The sequence below is a fragment of the Protopterus annectens genome, chromosome 3.part0 (genome assembly GCF_019279795.1).
Source record: "Protopterus annectens isolate FY-2018-M chromosome 3.part0, PAN1.0, whole genome shotgun sequence".
NCBI lineage: Eukaryota > Metazoa > Chordata > Ceratodontiformes > Protopteridae > Protopterus > Protopterus annectens.
In genome coordinates, this window is record NC_056731.1 from 509658963 (window position 1) to 509675584 (window position 16622).

The 16622-nt window shown below is 39.2% G+C and overlaps 1 protein-coding gene across 1 annotated transcript in view; it reads right to left on the bottom strand.

Annotated features, from left to right (window-relative positions):
* LOC122796451 (ADP/ATP translocase 1-like) overlaps positions 1-15697 on the bottom strand; it is a 31766-nt gene extending 16069 nt beyond the window's left edge. Inside the window, exons 1-2 of the mRNA XM_044064927.1 lie at positions 15485-15697; positions 2121-2607 (exon numbers count right to left, since the gene is read on the bottom strand). Of these exons, the coding sequence (XP_043920862.1) occupies positions 2121-2607; positions 15485-15595 (598 nt within the window). The 5' untranslated portion in view covers positions 15596-15697. The remainder of the gene's footprint in view (positions 1-2120; positions 2608-15484) is intronic.
* Positions 15698-16622: the final 925 nt, after the last annotated feature.

The following is a 16622-nucleotide window of genomic DNA, read 5'->3' on the forward strand; positions in this document are numbered from 1 at the left end:
TATTTGTTTATTGATTGATTGGTTGTGGTGCTTCTTCTTCCAGATGATGCACTAAAATTTGTTAAGTTTAATAAATGCAAATCAACCAACTAACAAACAATTATATAAGTGATGTGCAGGCACCAAAGAGTATATGTATATTTACACATCCCCACTGTGCTGTTGTACTTGTTTTAAATTGGTGTGTTAGGAAGCACAACATCTCCAAAACCCCAAAATATTATGAACTGCTAAGGCTGTTACTTAGATCTCTCACCACCTCTGCCCCCCCCCCCCCCCCCCCCACACACACACACACACACTCCAAGTACCCGACATTGAACCTCTTCTTGAAAGATTAGTTCCTCCTGGAAATTAGGGTCGCTGGAAAATGCTTCACATTAGGCATATGATTAAGCTAATAATAGGGAAGGGGGATGGTTGGTGCTATAAAGACAGCATCCATTCAGCTGAGCTGTTAGTGAAAGTCTCCTCCTAAAAGCATCTGTCTCTTTCTTAGAATTATACCTATCACTAATAAGGAGCAAACATTGCTGCTAAAGGGGCATTTAGTACCATGCTTACCTTAGCTCCCACTTCATGTGAAGCAGAGCTCCTCAATGACCATATTTAAGTGCAGCTTTGACTGCTGGATGGACAGGGCTAGTCAGTGCTGATCATAGAACTGCTCTGCTAACAACTGTCTGACTATGTTCAATGAGTGTACATATATTTTTTTTACATGGTTAGGCTTGTTAGAAGCCCTAGGTCATTAGACTAGTAACCTCCTATGAACCTATGAAAGATATTTGAATATGCTCCATTACATCCCTCTGCTATGTAAGATTGACCCAATAGTAATCTTTTTTTCTTTTTGGAAGTGGATTTGTACGTGGCCCCCCCTCTTCCCAACTTGGCACTTTAGAATACAAGTACAACAGCTGAAACGACTGACTGACTTAATCTCATTGATGTCACAAGACAGGAAACATCTAGTGGTAAGCCCTGCCTCAAGACATTGAACCAGGAAAAATAATTGTTGGTATACCCACTGTTGAAAATCCTATCAATTGCAATCATCAGCAAAGGCTAAATTAGAAGCATTATAAGGATGGGCTGGTGGAAATATAGCACTAAAACTTGTTACCTGAGTAACTGTGTTTCTGTAAATGTTCACTATAACCATGTGGTAAAGTTAGGATGAATGGTATTCTTACTTTTTTTCCCATTCTAAATTGATTATGCAAGTGACATGCAAATTTGCATACCTCAATGGAATGCAAGCATATATATTTCAAAAATTACTTTGACAATTACTATGTATTATACAACAACAGCCCATTAATATTCCAAAACGTGCACGCTGATTGGTCAGCATGCACGTTGAAGATCAAAGACTTATACTAATGGAAAAAGGTCCGGTCACCCAGACTTTTTCCATTAGTATAAGTCTTTTTATTTATTTATTTTTTTTACTGCAACGGAGAACGCAAGATCTCCATTGCTTTTTAGAAACTGTCTCGCTATGTTAAAGGAGTTTAACATAGTGAGACAGCTTTAGAAAAAGTAACGGAGATCTTCCTTTCTCCGTTGCTTTTTTTAAAGCTGTCTCACTATGTTAAATGGGTTTAACATAGCAAGACAGCTTTAAAAAAAGCAACGGAGATTCTCCGTTACTGTTTTTAAAGCTGTCTCGCTATGTTAAACTCCTTTAACATAGCGAGGCGCTTTGTAAAAAGCAACAGAGATCTTGCTTTCTCCATTGCTTCCACCCACAGCTCTGATGTACTCGCAGTACATTAGACAGCTGCGGAAGGGCAGCATGGAGGCATTATACAGTGCCATTATTTAAGAAAATTAAGTTTTTTTTCTTAAATAATGTCATTGTATAATAGCAATAACCCACTTCTGGGTGTGGGTAATGCTGGATTTACCCATGGTTGTCTTTGTTTGGCCACTGGGGCTTCACCCTCGTGACGAAACCACACCGACCGTGGGTAAATCCAGCATTACCCACACCCAGGCGTGGGTTATTGCTTAATTATACCACAGCTTCCATTATAAACCTAATGAACTAACCCAGAAGAAAAATAAATTCTGGGCATTTTCTGTATATGGTGTTCTATTTAATCTCTTCTTACCTTTAGCTGTGTCATAGATTCCAAAGTAGGCAGCTCTGTATATGATGATTCCCTGGACAGATACGTTGAACCCCTGGTACAGCCCTCTGAAGCCATCTGATTTCCATATCTTGGCAATGCAGTTGCCTAGGCCTGTAAACTCTCTCTCATTGAGAGCTTTGCCCACATCAGCTGCCAGTCGGGTTCTGGCAAAGTCCAGTGGGTACACAAAGCAGAGGGATGTAGCTCCAGCCGCACCTCCTGATGCCAGGTTTCCAGCAAAATAACGCCAGAACTGAGTGTGCTTGTTCACCCCACCAAGGAATATCTGCTTGTATTTGTCTTTGAAGGCAAAATTAAGCGCCTGGGTGGGAAAATATCGGATCACATTTGCAAGGTTGCCTCTCCAGAATGAAAGGAAGCCCTGTTCTTTGGGGATTCTCACAACACAGTCAATAATTCCTTTGTACTGCTTGTCTGCTGTGATCTGTTTACTGGCATGCTGGACCTAAAGTTCGAAAGAAGAAAACAAGAGAACAAATCATTGTACAGGATAAGGAAGATTTTATCTATTGAAATTAAAATTTTGTTTGGTTGCCTCAATTTTAAACGGACAACTTTATAGCTTTAATAATCTATGGTATGCTACATTTTACTAGTCTAGCTTTTGCCTGTTCATAGTGTACTGCTGCCATATTACTTCCTTCATATTTTATGTTCTTCCATTTCTATTTCATCTTACTTTAAGGAAAACATGTCAGTGATGCATGCATACCAATTTGTGACATAACACCAGTAACACTGAACACTTTATATTTGTAGTCTTTGTTAACTGTATATAAAAATACTAGAAACATATTTCTGTTTTCAGGTCTACTCAAAATCCTTGGTCTGATTAAGTAAAATGCCTTACCATGTGGAAGAATGCCAACATATGTATAAGCAGCAATTGATTATTCATATTTACCATAGATCTCTGTCTCACATTGTAAGTTAATATGGTGCCTCTTCTAGTTACTGTAATGATCATGACACTGCTGACCAGTATGGGTGATTCCTATGACATGACTCAGTACCCTGGCAAGACAGTGTCCAGCATCCATCTCGTGTTGGAGGCCCTCATAGGTGTTTCCCAGCAGGCAGTCACAGTGATGTCAGTGCAGGAAGCAGAGAATATTTTGGTCTCCCTGCTGCACTCTCTGGGAGCCTGTCCAAAATTAGTCCCTCCAAAAGCACACTTCACATTTGATATCAGTAGTAAAATGTTAACAGATGCACATCAATGCACATTGCAGGGTCCATTTGATCTGCATTGATGGGTATCTGGGCAGCACAACAGTATCCAGTGCAGCACTGGGAGCAAAATGCTAACAACAGACATGAGTGCCTGGGGAGTAAGATCAAACATGGTGATCACACAAGATGTGGAACCTATGCATACCATTCTGTATACAGGAGCTTGAATGAGCATAGATAGCCATGACTTGTAGTGCCATAGCACCCCTATGAACCATAAGGTGTATTACAAGAACCCTGTAAGCCCATCAAGTTCCCTGATTTGCCCCCACCATTTTGCAATCTGCAACTCTCGTGCACATGCAGGCAGGCATAAGCCCCATAGTGCAAACGTGGGCTGGAACACATTGCTTTAACAGTGTGATTCAGAGACATTTAACCTAAACTACCCCAACAGCATAACTGCTGTGCTACAAGCACCTAAATAGCACAATAAAACTAGCCACCACCATTGATGTGCTCATTTTTTCTATGTAATTTTCTTGAACATAGTGAGCGGATATTGAAGAAAGTACTTATGTTGTTCTACAAAATGACAGTGCTCTACATAATTTCATAGCTAATTACAAGGATAACAGCCCCAGGGGGCCTTTTTAAGTCTACCCATGCTTCCCAAATGTATCTGACAAGTTTTGATACCCTTGGGTTATATTAAGGGTGTATGTAGGCTTGCGCATGGGTGGTCAAGCATTTACAGGCTGCCTCTGTCTACTAAAGATGTATGCACCAGAATAGAAGTAAATTTCTGATTCCCCATTCACTGGTCTTCACTGGTCCAAGTTTTGCTAAAATTGGCTTAGGGAAAAATACTGTTTCACATGGATTGAAATCCTATTCCAGAGAAGGGGTACTTTCTGAAACAGATACTTGTCCCTCCAACATGTCCTATGTATGTTGCAGATGAGGTTTAGGTCCCTAGATTGGGTAATTCTGATGTATTTGTTCAGTGGATTTGCAACAGGTCCATCAGAGTGGGATCAGAGGATGCTTTATAGGCCAGGCATAAATGACATCTCAGCAGTCTGTAGGAGACCGGATAGGTACAGGGATAGGCATCTGAGGCAGTCCATATAGGACATGTTTATGATGGTTTACTATCATAGTCTCGAAAATAAAAAAAAAAAACAAAACGGTACTTTAGCGAAGTGTTTCGCCGAAAGTAGACATTACCGAATGTTCCTAATGTCGTAAATTAGCTGTTAATGCCGAAAATATCGATCACGACATTTTCAGCACTTAACAGCAATCCACACCTTCCCGTAACTCCCTAACCAGAGAACCTAACTTCCCATTTATGCAGAGGGGCAAGCCCCCCCACACCCCCCTAACTATATATTCTAACTCTGAGATTGCACTACAGTGAGGAAAGGGATGTAGTTCCCGTACCACACAGTAGCACGATCCCTGTGCATAATTGAATGTTATATTAGCGAATGCACAGTACATTCACAAATATAACATTCGATTTCGTAGCTGGCACACATATGAACTATTCGAACATCTGTAGTTCGAATAGTTCATAGGCGTGCAATGTTATGTCAATATATTGATAGCAAACTGTTTATGACCTGTATTCCTTTTGAGAGGAACATCTGTGGACACTCCAGTGATTGTATAGGCCTGGTTAGGGACATACTGAAGTGGGCACTGTGGTCAATGATTGGTCTTATGGGGACCAAGTACAGTAGAACAATTACATCCTTGGACCTAGATGCTGTATCCTTGTTTATAAATTGTGCATCATAAAATAATTTCCTTACTACTGTAGACACATGATGGTCAAACACCAGGTTACCAGGTTACTGCCTACATGTGTTCCCAAATCCCTGATCACTAGCTCTACTCTTAGTGATGTCTTATCAGTGTAGTAGTTTCCAGGGGTAGCTGTCCTCCCAAATTATACTATTATGTATTTCTTGGCATTGAGTTTTAGACTATGGCTCTGGCAACAGTTATTGGTCTGTGTCAGGCCTTCTTAGAGGGTATGTGTGCCTTTGTGTGATTCTATGATTGCACCTAGTTTGCAATCTGTAAACTTGGTCAGCCAGAGGCCCCTGATACTGGCCTTGGCTTTTGAGAAGTAGATGCCAAAAAGGAATGGCCCCAGCAGTGAGCCTTGAGGAATTCCAGTAATGACTGGCCTTTTTATGTAGGAATACTCCCCTGCCCTAACTTCATGGTTCCTATATTTGAGCCAGTTAGCTATCCAACAGGTGATATAGGGTTAAACTATGTTTTGTGAGTTTGTTTACATTGTCTGAGAGAGCTATTTTGTCAAATGTTTTGGCCAAGTCAGGGTAGGCAGTATGCGCCGTTTTGCCCTCATCCGTTTCTTTAGTGACCTTTTTGAAGAAGTCCACTAGGTTGAGTAGGCATTATCTGCTCTGGATGAAACCAAACGGGTTAGATCCACTGTCTGAAGTTTTCTATGTCATTATTTATCATTTCCATAGCAAGTCTTCCCATGGCTTTGCATATGAGATTAGTCATACGTATGGGTCTTCATTTACCCAGGTCTGTAGATGGTCTGCCTTTGTGCAGAGGGTTGACAGTACATTCCTCCATTTGCTTGGCACAAAACCTGTCTTGAGGCTATGGTTAATAAATGATTGTAGGGGCCCTGACAGGTCATATTTCTTGCTATTTAGGAGGCACCCTGGGATATTATTGAGGCCAATCTCTGCAGTGTATTCTTGGCCTTGGGGAGTGCAGTGAGGACCTGTTTCCTAGTGAAGAAGATTTGGGACAGACAGAAGGCAAGAGAAAATGAGGGCATCCAGCAAAGAGCTGGATGGATTGTGTGAGAGAAGACCTGTGGCAGTTAGGCTTGACTGTCAAAGAAGGCAAGAGAGTGGCACTGAATAGAGAGAGAGAGAGAGAGATGGTGACAGGTGACATGACACCCTGACCCCATGGAGAAAATGGGAAAAGTTGAGGAAATAAGGGTTTAGGGTATTTCTTGAGAGAGTGTCTGGGGAAAGAGGAGGGTAAAATAGGAGCTAAACTTGTTGGCCAGTTGATTTGCTGCAATTTCCAGCTCGGTATAGGTGGCTCCATTTACAATTAGCTTGACACGTTGCTGTATTTCGCCTTTACAGCTACAGGCATAGCAGAATAATGCCTTGCAATTGTCCTCAGCATGGTATGCTATTTTTACCATAATTTTGGGTTTGGTAGACTCAATTAGCTCCCTGAGTTGCTTGTTTAGATTGATGAGGGAGTTTTTTATCCTACTCGACATTGCACTTTCTAATTTTTGCCATGATTTTCTTCTTTTTGTTATATAAGCTAATGATGTTGCGATTTTACAAGGGTGGCTTGTTTTTTGAGTTTATCCTATGCTTATTCCAGATAAGTGCAACTGATATTATGTTTTATGTAGCAATTAACATTGTTGTACAGGACTTTCATGGACAATTCTGCATAGGCAACAATATTATCAAGAATTGTGGGGGACTTGACATTTTTTTGCAGAAGTGGCACATGCTACTCCAACTACATGGGTTCTGTCAGACAACCAGTTAGATAGCCAGCATAAAATATAATGATTTATGTTAAGATTTACAAGTCTATTAATAATTCCTGCATGGGGAATACTATCATAGGCCTTGGCCAGGTCTAGATATGCATTATGTAACATCTATCCACTACTTCAGTTACTTTTCAAAGAGATTAATGAGGCTAAAGATACAGGATCTTCCTTTGATAAAGCCAAAATGATGTGGGTCCAGGGTTAGGAGATTTTCTATATTCAGATTAATGAAGTCTGAGATAATGCACTCCATAGCTTTACATATGAGGCTAGTGAAACCAATGGTCTACAGTTATCAGGGTCTGTAGTTAGTCACCCTTGTGTAATGACATTACTATGATGGTTTTCCAGGCTTCAGGAATGTAACCAGAGGAGAGGCTTATATTAAAGAGGTTAAATAGTGCTTCAGAAAGGCCATATTAGGCACTGATACTCAGGCAACTTGGTGTGCTGTCAGGACCCATCAATGAAGTAGTTTTCATTTTTGAAAGGGCCGAGAGAACTTTTTCCATATTAATTAAAGGGGTTGACTGAGATTGTAGACTCTGTGGGATAGCTATAACTGTGGGTAGAGTACAATTTGCACTAAATATGTTAGTTTAGGATATTAGCTATTTTATTTGGATCAAAGAGTGTAGTATTATTGTGGACTAGCTCTGAGCACTGTTGGGTGTTAGTTCTTAACTTCCTGACACAGTTAAAGAAATATTTGCTGTTATTTTTAGTTTTAGTGGCTATTTTAAATTCAGTTTAGGAAAGTATATGAGTCAATGCAATGTTCTGTTGCATATAAAGTAAGGTACTTCCATCAGGGGAAACAGGTTAGAAGAAACATTTTTAGACAGTTGTCAGATCAGTAAAATGCTCTGTATTTACTGACTGCCACCTATTCAGGACAGGCAAAAATGGTAATAATCTGAGTTATGATGTAGTGTTGTATCCTAGACAGAAAAAGCATGAACAAAGTTCCTTGACAATATAAGAGGGACCCAAATCTGCCTGGACCAAAAGCTGGCATTATTCTGTCTTGGGTTCCTATTTAAGCATGAGGAAAACAAGCTGAATTTGAGAGTGGTGAGGGAAATATGTGTAGGGACTCTCTTTTTTAGGTCAGAGTCTTCACCTTGTCTTGCCAAAAGATCACACCTGGTTTGCTGTTACACAAATAGAGAAGAAAATCTTGAAGGTGCAGCAATGAAAGAAAAGGCAAAATGAACATCCCCCATAATTCTGCCATCTGTTGTAGTTCCTACTCCTTGATCCCTAGGTAGCTTTACTTCTGTTTTGTTATCTACACAGGTTCTGAGTGCTTTATAGTAAGTAAAGAAAACATGCAGTACAAAAAGATATAGCTGTTAGCTCTAGTGGTTTAGTGTGATAAAGCCCTGACTATGGCCTGATTATTTGAGTTTGATGGGTGACTTGGGTGCTTGATGTAAGTGTCAGAGGAAGATGAGATTACTCATCTGAGGAAAGGGTAGGGACAGCAGGACATATAATGCCACAATTTCACTGAAGAGGGCCATGGTGGTGATGAATATTCACCTGCTGGGGATGGGCTTTCAGCTCACCAAGTCACCATCTGATGGTAGTCTTCATGCTGAGTGTAAGAGAGTGTACACTTTCAGAGAGAATGTACTGCGGCCTTCTGCCATAATGTGTATAGCTCATTCTGTGCAATGTGTATAGCTTGCTGTCTCCCAAGGGGTGGGATTAGAACCATTATAAATTTTAACATACTCTAGATACTGGTGAAGGCACAAAAACACTGTCATGGCTGCTTGTATGATGCCGGCTAGAACGGCAGAATGGATCTTGCACCCACACATTTGGTGTGTAACTCCTCAGTATGAGGGAATGAACAGGCTCATGTCCAGTAGAGGAAGGCCTGATAAAAAATAATAATTATCCCAAATTGTAAATGTACTAATAAGTGAACTATAACACATGTAAAAAAAAAGTTTTGGGTTAAATAAGTAATCCTCTTTTTCTCCTATGCATATGTATTTAGGCAATAAGACAAAATGTTTAAAAATGTTCCTAATTTTTGAAAGGTCAAAATCTTTCAACTTTCTTCTTTGACCATAGTGCTAATGAAATGGGCACTTGAAGTGCAGCCAGTCTCAGTGTAAATTGACTTGAGTGGACCCTTGGCATGATATGCTATAACTGGCTGGCACGCCTCCACATTTAAAGCGTGTGAGCGTATTGCAGAGTATGAGCACATTCAATGTGTACTTGAGTGTGTTTTAGATGTTACGCTTTATAAATCTAGTTCTCCAAGAACTGCTTACCTATTTTCCTTTTATTTTTAGTAAAAAAAGGAGATTAAACACCACTTTCAGTATTTATTTATTTATACTCAACTGGATGAATTTGATTGCACATGCACAGTAAGTGCCTGCTGTACTATGGCATATATTGTGCATTCATGAACAGAATCATGAACCACAAATATTTGTGGTGGCATTTAAACATTTTTCAATGTAAAGTGCATAACTTTAGTCACATTTCAGCACATAAGCTAATTATGAGGGCTTCCTTCTGAAAATGTTGGTACTCCTAATGCCAAGTACTGACAGAAATGAAAAAAAAAGATTGTAAAACCAGGAAAGCCATGAATTCCACACATCGCTTTTCCCCTTCAAACTTTTGTTTTGCTGGGAGGTAAGCTCCATGCACCTCAGATGTGGGTGAAACCCCCTCCCCAACTTATATATACTGACTCCGAATTTGCCATACCTCGGAGAAAAGGTAATATTCCAGGAAATAACAATCTCAGATTTGGTATATGTAAGTCCGTTTCTTTGGCCATTCAATCTATATGTTTTAGGACTTACTCTAGCGGGTCCCAACATTTCAAATGGTTATCTACAAAATGACTTTTAAATGAGCATTTAATTTGAAATGGATGTCCCAGACAGTATACTGGGTAGGTGACCATGGGCCTGTACTGGAGCTGTGGACCCTGGGCAGCTGCCCAGATCACTTCCATTATAATCCACCACTGAGTCTTACACACAGTCTCCCTAACACATCACAATGGGAAAAAGCAGAGACAAAACAGTGCATGGATTAATGCACTTGAGTTATAAAGTCATGCTTTCTCTTTACAGAAGACTACGTCCTGCACAAGTCCTGCTCACTGCTCATATATCCTCTGCTGTGAGAATTAAATGACTTCACAGAAGGTTAGTTTGACCGATGTACTAAAAGCTTTACCAAGCCAATGATTACATGTGAATACATGATTAATTTGTGGAAAGAGAAAGCATCTTCTTTTCTTCCTGTGTGTGGACTAAAAATTCTAATGGAAAGTAGGTATGGCTTATTTAGACTTTAGCAACTTTGGCAGACACATTTGCCATAGGTCCACATTTTTGTTGTTTATTTGTTAAATCAGCAAATATATTGCTCAAAAACCCTTTTCAACCATAACCTGAACCATTGGTTGAAAAAACAGAAACATGAAATACAACAGCTTAGGTAAAATATGCACTTCTAATTTAGGCAATTTGGATGTAACGCTGCTAACTATCACTGATTATACACTGCAGACAAATTCATCTTTGACGTTCTACTTTGGTCAAAGTATAAATGGGTCAGATAAGCCAGGAGGAAAAGAGGCAAAATTATGACGTGAAGAGTAATTAAAAAAGATATTGATGGACAAATTTTAGGGCAGAAAATTCACTTCCTTAAACTAGCAGAATTAGGTCTTCAGTAGATAGTGTGGCTTTAAGGGGTGGCCACGGTGGTGCATCGGTTTGCATTATCACCTCACAGCAAGAGGTTTTCCAGTTTGATCCTTGGCTGGGGTGCCTTCTGTGCGGAGTCTGCATGTTAAAAATGTATTGTTTTTTTGTAAGTATATGGCTTGTTAAATATTTTGCTATGCAAAAATGTGGGTGAGGTTTTTAACATTTGTTTTTTAAAGGAATTCAATTGAAGTAATTCTGACTGATTAATTAACTTAAATTGAAGCAATTAAAAAAACACCATGTGACCAATGGTTATTGTATTTAAGGGCATTACTTTCTTATGTTTGTATCTTGATAAAGCCTGGTAGGAACCAGGCGAAAGTGCTTGAGATATTCGATGTTTTTTGGGTTTTAAAGGTTATTAAAAGACTTTAAACTACAGTTTGCTGCAGCCTGTCGTTTCTCTGCTGTGGACTTTGCTGTTGGTGTTTGTATTCGTTTCTGAGAGACTTGTTATAGACTGCACAAACAAAATGTTTGGTGTACCTACCCAACATGACATGAGTGGTGTACCTATCCAACATGACATGAGTGGTGGGCATACCTCTGAAATGTACAGATTTTCGCAGAATGTACAGAGATTTGGCTCACATTTTTTGCCTGTTCCTCTTTTTTCCTGGCAAATCACTGGGATGATCTCAGGACTGAAGTCAGTAAATAATGGCATACATTTGAGTTTCAAACTTGAAATCCTTCAGAAAATGTATATTAAAACAAATCCTGTAACTCCACCAACGTTTAAGTTTATAAGAGCAATATTTGAAATATATCCCTATTTGTAGCCCCACTTTGTATGGCGGCAGGACAGATGCAACCATGCTCATTAGTCAAGGAAATTATTTTAGTGGGGGGGGGAGAAGAGAGAGAGAGAGAGAGAGAGAGAGGGAGAGAGAGAGAGAGAGAGAGAGAGAGAGAGAGGGAGAGAGAGAGAGAGAGAGAGAGAGAGAGATACTAGATTAAAGTTAAGTGAACAGTTTAGACTGGTGTGGAGTTTGTTATATGACTGAGGCATGAGTAAAACATTTAAACATTAGGACACACATAGTTATAATAAATGCATCTTAGCCAAATAGAAGGATGGTAACTAGTGGGCTATGGCAAGGTTCATTACTGGAGCCTGGGACATTTTTGGTACCTTTATAAATGACGTTGCAGTGAGCCTGGAAGGAAAAGTTCAAAGTTTGCAACAAGGATGGCACAAAAGATACTGCTTGAGTTCTATGCATATATATATATATATATATATATATATATATATATATTAAAAATAATAAAAATAAAAAATAATGGATTGTGGGAGCCAAACTGCAGGAGAGTAGTAAATAATTTTTTTAGAAAGGTCAACAAATGAGTCAAATGACCTCAAAGTAAGCAAGCAGTATAAGAAAGCACCAAAAAGGGGGGTTAACACTGGAATGCAGTGGTGGAATATGAAGGCAGGCAGTATGAAAATTTGACAAGTTGTAATCCTTCATTAGAGATAGTTGCCAAGACTGCAATCAAGTGTACTGTCTGCAGTTCTGGGGGCCTCATCAGCATAACATAGGGCAGAGGCTTCAGAAGGGGCAACAAAATGGAAGCAGTAGAAGGAGCAACTGACAACACTAACATTCATTTATAAGGGGCGGGAGCAGGAAGGCCATTATACAAACTTCGAAGTACTTCAAGCAAATTCACATATTTACAAAACCCAGGAAAGTACTGTATTTAAAAAAATGGAAATTAAATGAAAGCGTGCAGTGGAATACACAGTGAATAGAAGTTTCAGGAGGGATAATAAATGATTATTTTATACAAAGAGTAGTGGATGACTGGAACAACCTTCCTGAAAAGACTGTTGTGAATGGATGGGATTCTTAAATGTAAGGGGCGGGCATACAGCCAGCCTCATGAGGAGTATGACTGTTTGCAACTACACTACTAGATAAGCAGGGCCTTTGGCTTTTTCAGTGAAAAATAAAACAAAAACACATGCATGCACACATATATGTTTGCTGTTATGAGGTGGCGGATGATTTCATAAGTTTAGAACATGTCAAAACAATTATTGGTCAAATTCATCAGAGTCATGTGCCCCAAGGATGGTAAGAATGGAACCCAGCAAACCTGTTAATTTCTTCAATCCATTTTCTCACCATATCAGAAAATTAGATTTGGGTGATGTGCTTGTCTTCCAATTATTCACCCAGCTAGCCTTATTTCCACTACAGCTTATCAGCCATCATTACTTTATGTATCATAATTGACACTGCCTGTTACAACTTGTTTCTAGACAGCAGCTGATCAGAGAGATGTTAATCAGCAGAACAGGAGCAAGCTGACAGCTTTGCAAACTAAGGTCATGCAGAATGTCAGTAACAAGGACAATGTTTTCCCACTTCCTGCCTTTCTCTGACTCCATTCACTAGCATCATAGGTGCCACAGTGACATACTGTCATGTTTGCCACATGAAATTTATTTATAGTGTTACTAACACCAGGCAATGCTTCCAAAGGACCATGCTGCAAAGCACTTACCTAGGACAGAATTATCCAGGGAGTGCTGGAAACTCATACTTCCACTAGCTTCTGTATCTGGACCCAAAATGAGGGAATTATCTTTGTTTACTCGGATCCAGAGCAATGTATCATCAATTGGTAACATATACCTTGTTAATGTAACAACTTCGTTATAAAAAATGCCTATAAAGCTGATATAGTTCAAGTGAATAACCCAGGTCTGGCGATATTTCTGCCAGTTTTGTTTGTGAAATATTTTATATTTCACCCAGGCTGAGCCTGAAATTGGTCAGTACCGATTAGTGTACTAACCCCGGTAAACAAATATAAATAAACAAATAAATAAGTAAAAACATTGCCTGAAAATTTAGAATAATCAACTCTAGCTTCATTGCATCCAGAGATCCATTATTCTGAATACATTGCTGAGTGAATCTATTAACTCCTTAATTCTTGTAGGTTGTCATTGCAAGCTGCTTAACCAAATTAGGTTTTCATGTGGTGCAGCGGTTAGCATTGCCGCCTCACAGCAAGAGGTTTTCCGGTTCGATCCTCAGCTGGGGTACCTTCTGTGTGGAGACTGCATGTCCTCGCTGTGGTCACATGGGTTTCCTCCGGGTGCTCCGGTTTCCTCCCACATCCCAAAGACATGCTGTAGGTGGATTGGACACTCTACATTGGCCCTAGGTGTGTGTGTGTGTGCCTTCTGTGGAATGTTGGGCGCCAGGCTGGCAACTCCACTGCCAATCAAGAGCGGACAGGTGATTCGCTGTGGCGACCCCTAATCGGGAAAAGCCAAAAGAAGAAGAGGAAGATGCTGTTTGTGGTCTTTTTTGACTTCTGTATCAGTGAATCAAGCAACCTGGTAAAACAAGCAACGGCTGTTTCACATGTTCTCAATCAGATGGCAAAGTATACCAGAGTATTAGCTTGTGCTACTCTGTTAATCAAAGGTTTATACTGGGAAAGTACTTTCAATCTGTTTTTATTTTTACTACACAGTTCTTACAGGAGGTGTAGACTTTAATATCATAGGAAATTTCATGCCAATTCTGCACTGCAGAACATAGTGCTGAGAAAGGCTAAGGTCACACACACCTGTTCAAGGTCATACACACCATGGAGAATAGCCTTCTTTGGCCTACTGGGAAGGAGCTTTTTGAATTTCATTGTGCTTTGCAACATTCTCCCACGTTTGAACTTAATATTTCAATTTAACTGCTGCTGAACACTACTGAAAATGTCAAATGTTCCCTATTTTCTTGGTTTCATCATACTTTGGTGGTTCCATTTATTTTATTTGCTGTCCTTGCAAGCTGAGGCTTTTGCTCTTGCCCAGGACTGTTGTAAACATGCTCCCTAGTTTGTTTTAGTACACTGAGGGCATGTAACAACCAAACTTGTTATTGCCACTTCTACTACTAGTAATTTAATTTCTTTGGTAATAAATTCAGCATGTAGTTTAACGAGCCTCACATATGACTGCACATTTCTATTTCTTACATGAAAATCGCATTTGAATCTGGTCTCTTGATTTCCACAACTGTTCCTTTTTCCATAATGACACTGTCTCGTTGTTGTAAATGTTAAATCATACTTATATGAACTGTAAAATCTTATCAGTCTTATAACCATATATTTGTTTAGGATTTGTCAATGTTTCTCATTTCAGGCTGCCATCATTTAAAACTACTGACAAGTTTTCAATAAAATATCATGTCCAGTTAATATGTACACCTGTTCATTGCCCCTTTTAAGCCCTATTTCTGATCAGAAATTCAGTAGGATTTCTTGAGTCTAAAAACTAGCTTTAACCTTTGCTGTGGGTCGTGTGAAACCTGTTCTAAAAACAGATGCAGAATGAGAGCGAGCCTTGCAGCGACTGCTATAAAATGACTTACCATATTTAGCTATACAAGCAAGAGCAAGTCTGAAAGTGCACTGAGCAAAGCTAAGCTTCATAATCTGTCCTAAACTACTTGTGTATAAAAAACGCATTTTAGTCTGTCTGTTAAAAACTAAAAAGTTGTGGGGAAAGTACTTTAGTTTAGTCCAACAGGGTACAATTTAATTCTTTACTAACCACTGACAAAATTTTACTAAATGCAGTTTGTAAGCTGAGTTACAGACAAAAACAGCTGCTGACATGTGCCATGAGATACACAAACGCATAGGACTTAAGCTGCTGTTATAAAGAAAAGTAGGCACATACTCTTACATTGGGGACAATAATAACTTTTATCACAGTTCTTTATGGACTAAATTAGGAGGTTCAAAACAAATCTGAACTGTCTTACCTGCAACAATAATTTGACCCTTTCAATGGGGGCCACTGCTGTCTTAGAAATAGCTGCAGCAACTCCACCAGCAAGGAAATCCTTCAGGAAACTGATGGCTTGGTCAGACATTTTTTGAATTAAATTAGTTCTTCAAATGTCAATGAGAAAAATGTCTGATGGGAGCCCCCCCAGGGTACCAACAAGCAGCACTAAAGGCTTCTAAAAGAAAGTGTGTCACTCTTTTCAGTTCATATATAGAGCTTCATGCCTCTCAAAAGGGGTGGGAGTGGGGTGTCCACACCTCCTGCGTCAGACAGAGTGTGGCCACACTGTTTGGTCCCAGATTAGTTTCTCATAAGTGTTCCAAACTGACCAGACTCCACCCATATGACCTTCACAGCTCCCTTAAAAGTGATAGCTTACAATTCAGTTTACTACAGAGGTGTAAACAGCATTTGGCACACTTTTATTTTATGTATAATATTTCACATATAATAATAAAGAATCAAGTAAGTGAATTATTTGGATTACGTGACTGGATTTTAAAATGCTGTAAATATATGTTTGCCTAAAATCAATCTAAAAAAGCAGCACTTGTATAGGTAATACAGACTGTATTGTAATTACAGGAAATATTTTCAAAGACTGAATGTATTAGAAGCAGTTCTTTAATATTTATTTTTACAATTTAATAACAAAGTATACTGGTCTTAATAAAGGTGCTTATGTGTCCAACATATGAGCAATACAAGGATTAAAAGATTTTCACTGTGTCCCACATAGCTATCGACTGTAGAAAGGCAAGTCAGATTACTGGATGTGCCAAGCTAAAAGACACTGCTGAGACCCATGTACTGTATTGTCAGATCATTCCAAATGGGAGATGAGTTTACATTACACAGAAATACAAGACCAAATAAACATGATCTGTAAATTGTTTCACCAAATGGTGACGTCTGCATACCTCAGATGTGAACACTGGGGGTAATAGTAATAGTATAGTTAGTGATAAAACATACTGCTAAATATGAAATTTTATTTATATTATTTTGTTTACTGGGTTTGTCTGATTGGTTTAGTCAAAAACCCCTTTCCAGCAGAGGCCTGGGGAGAAAAGCTCCAATATATTACAGACATTTTTAAACAGATATTCAAT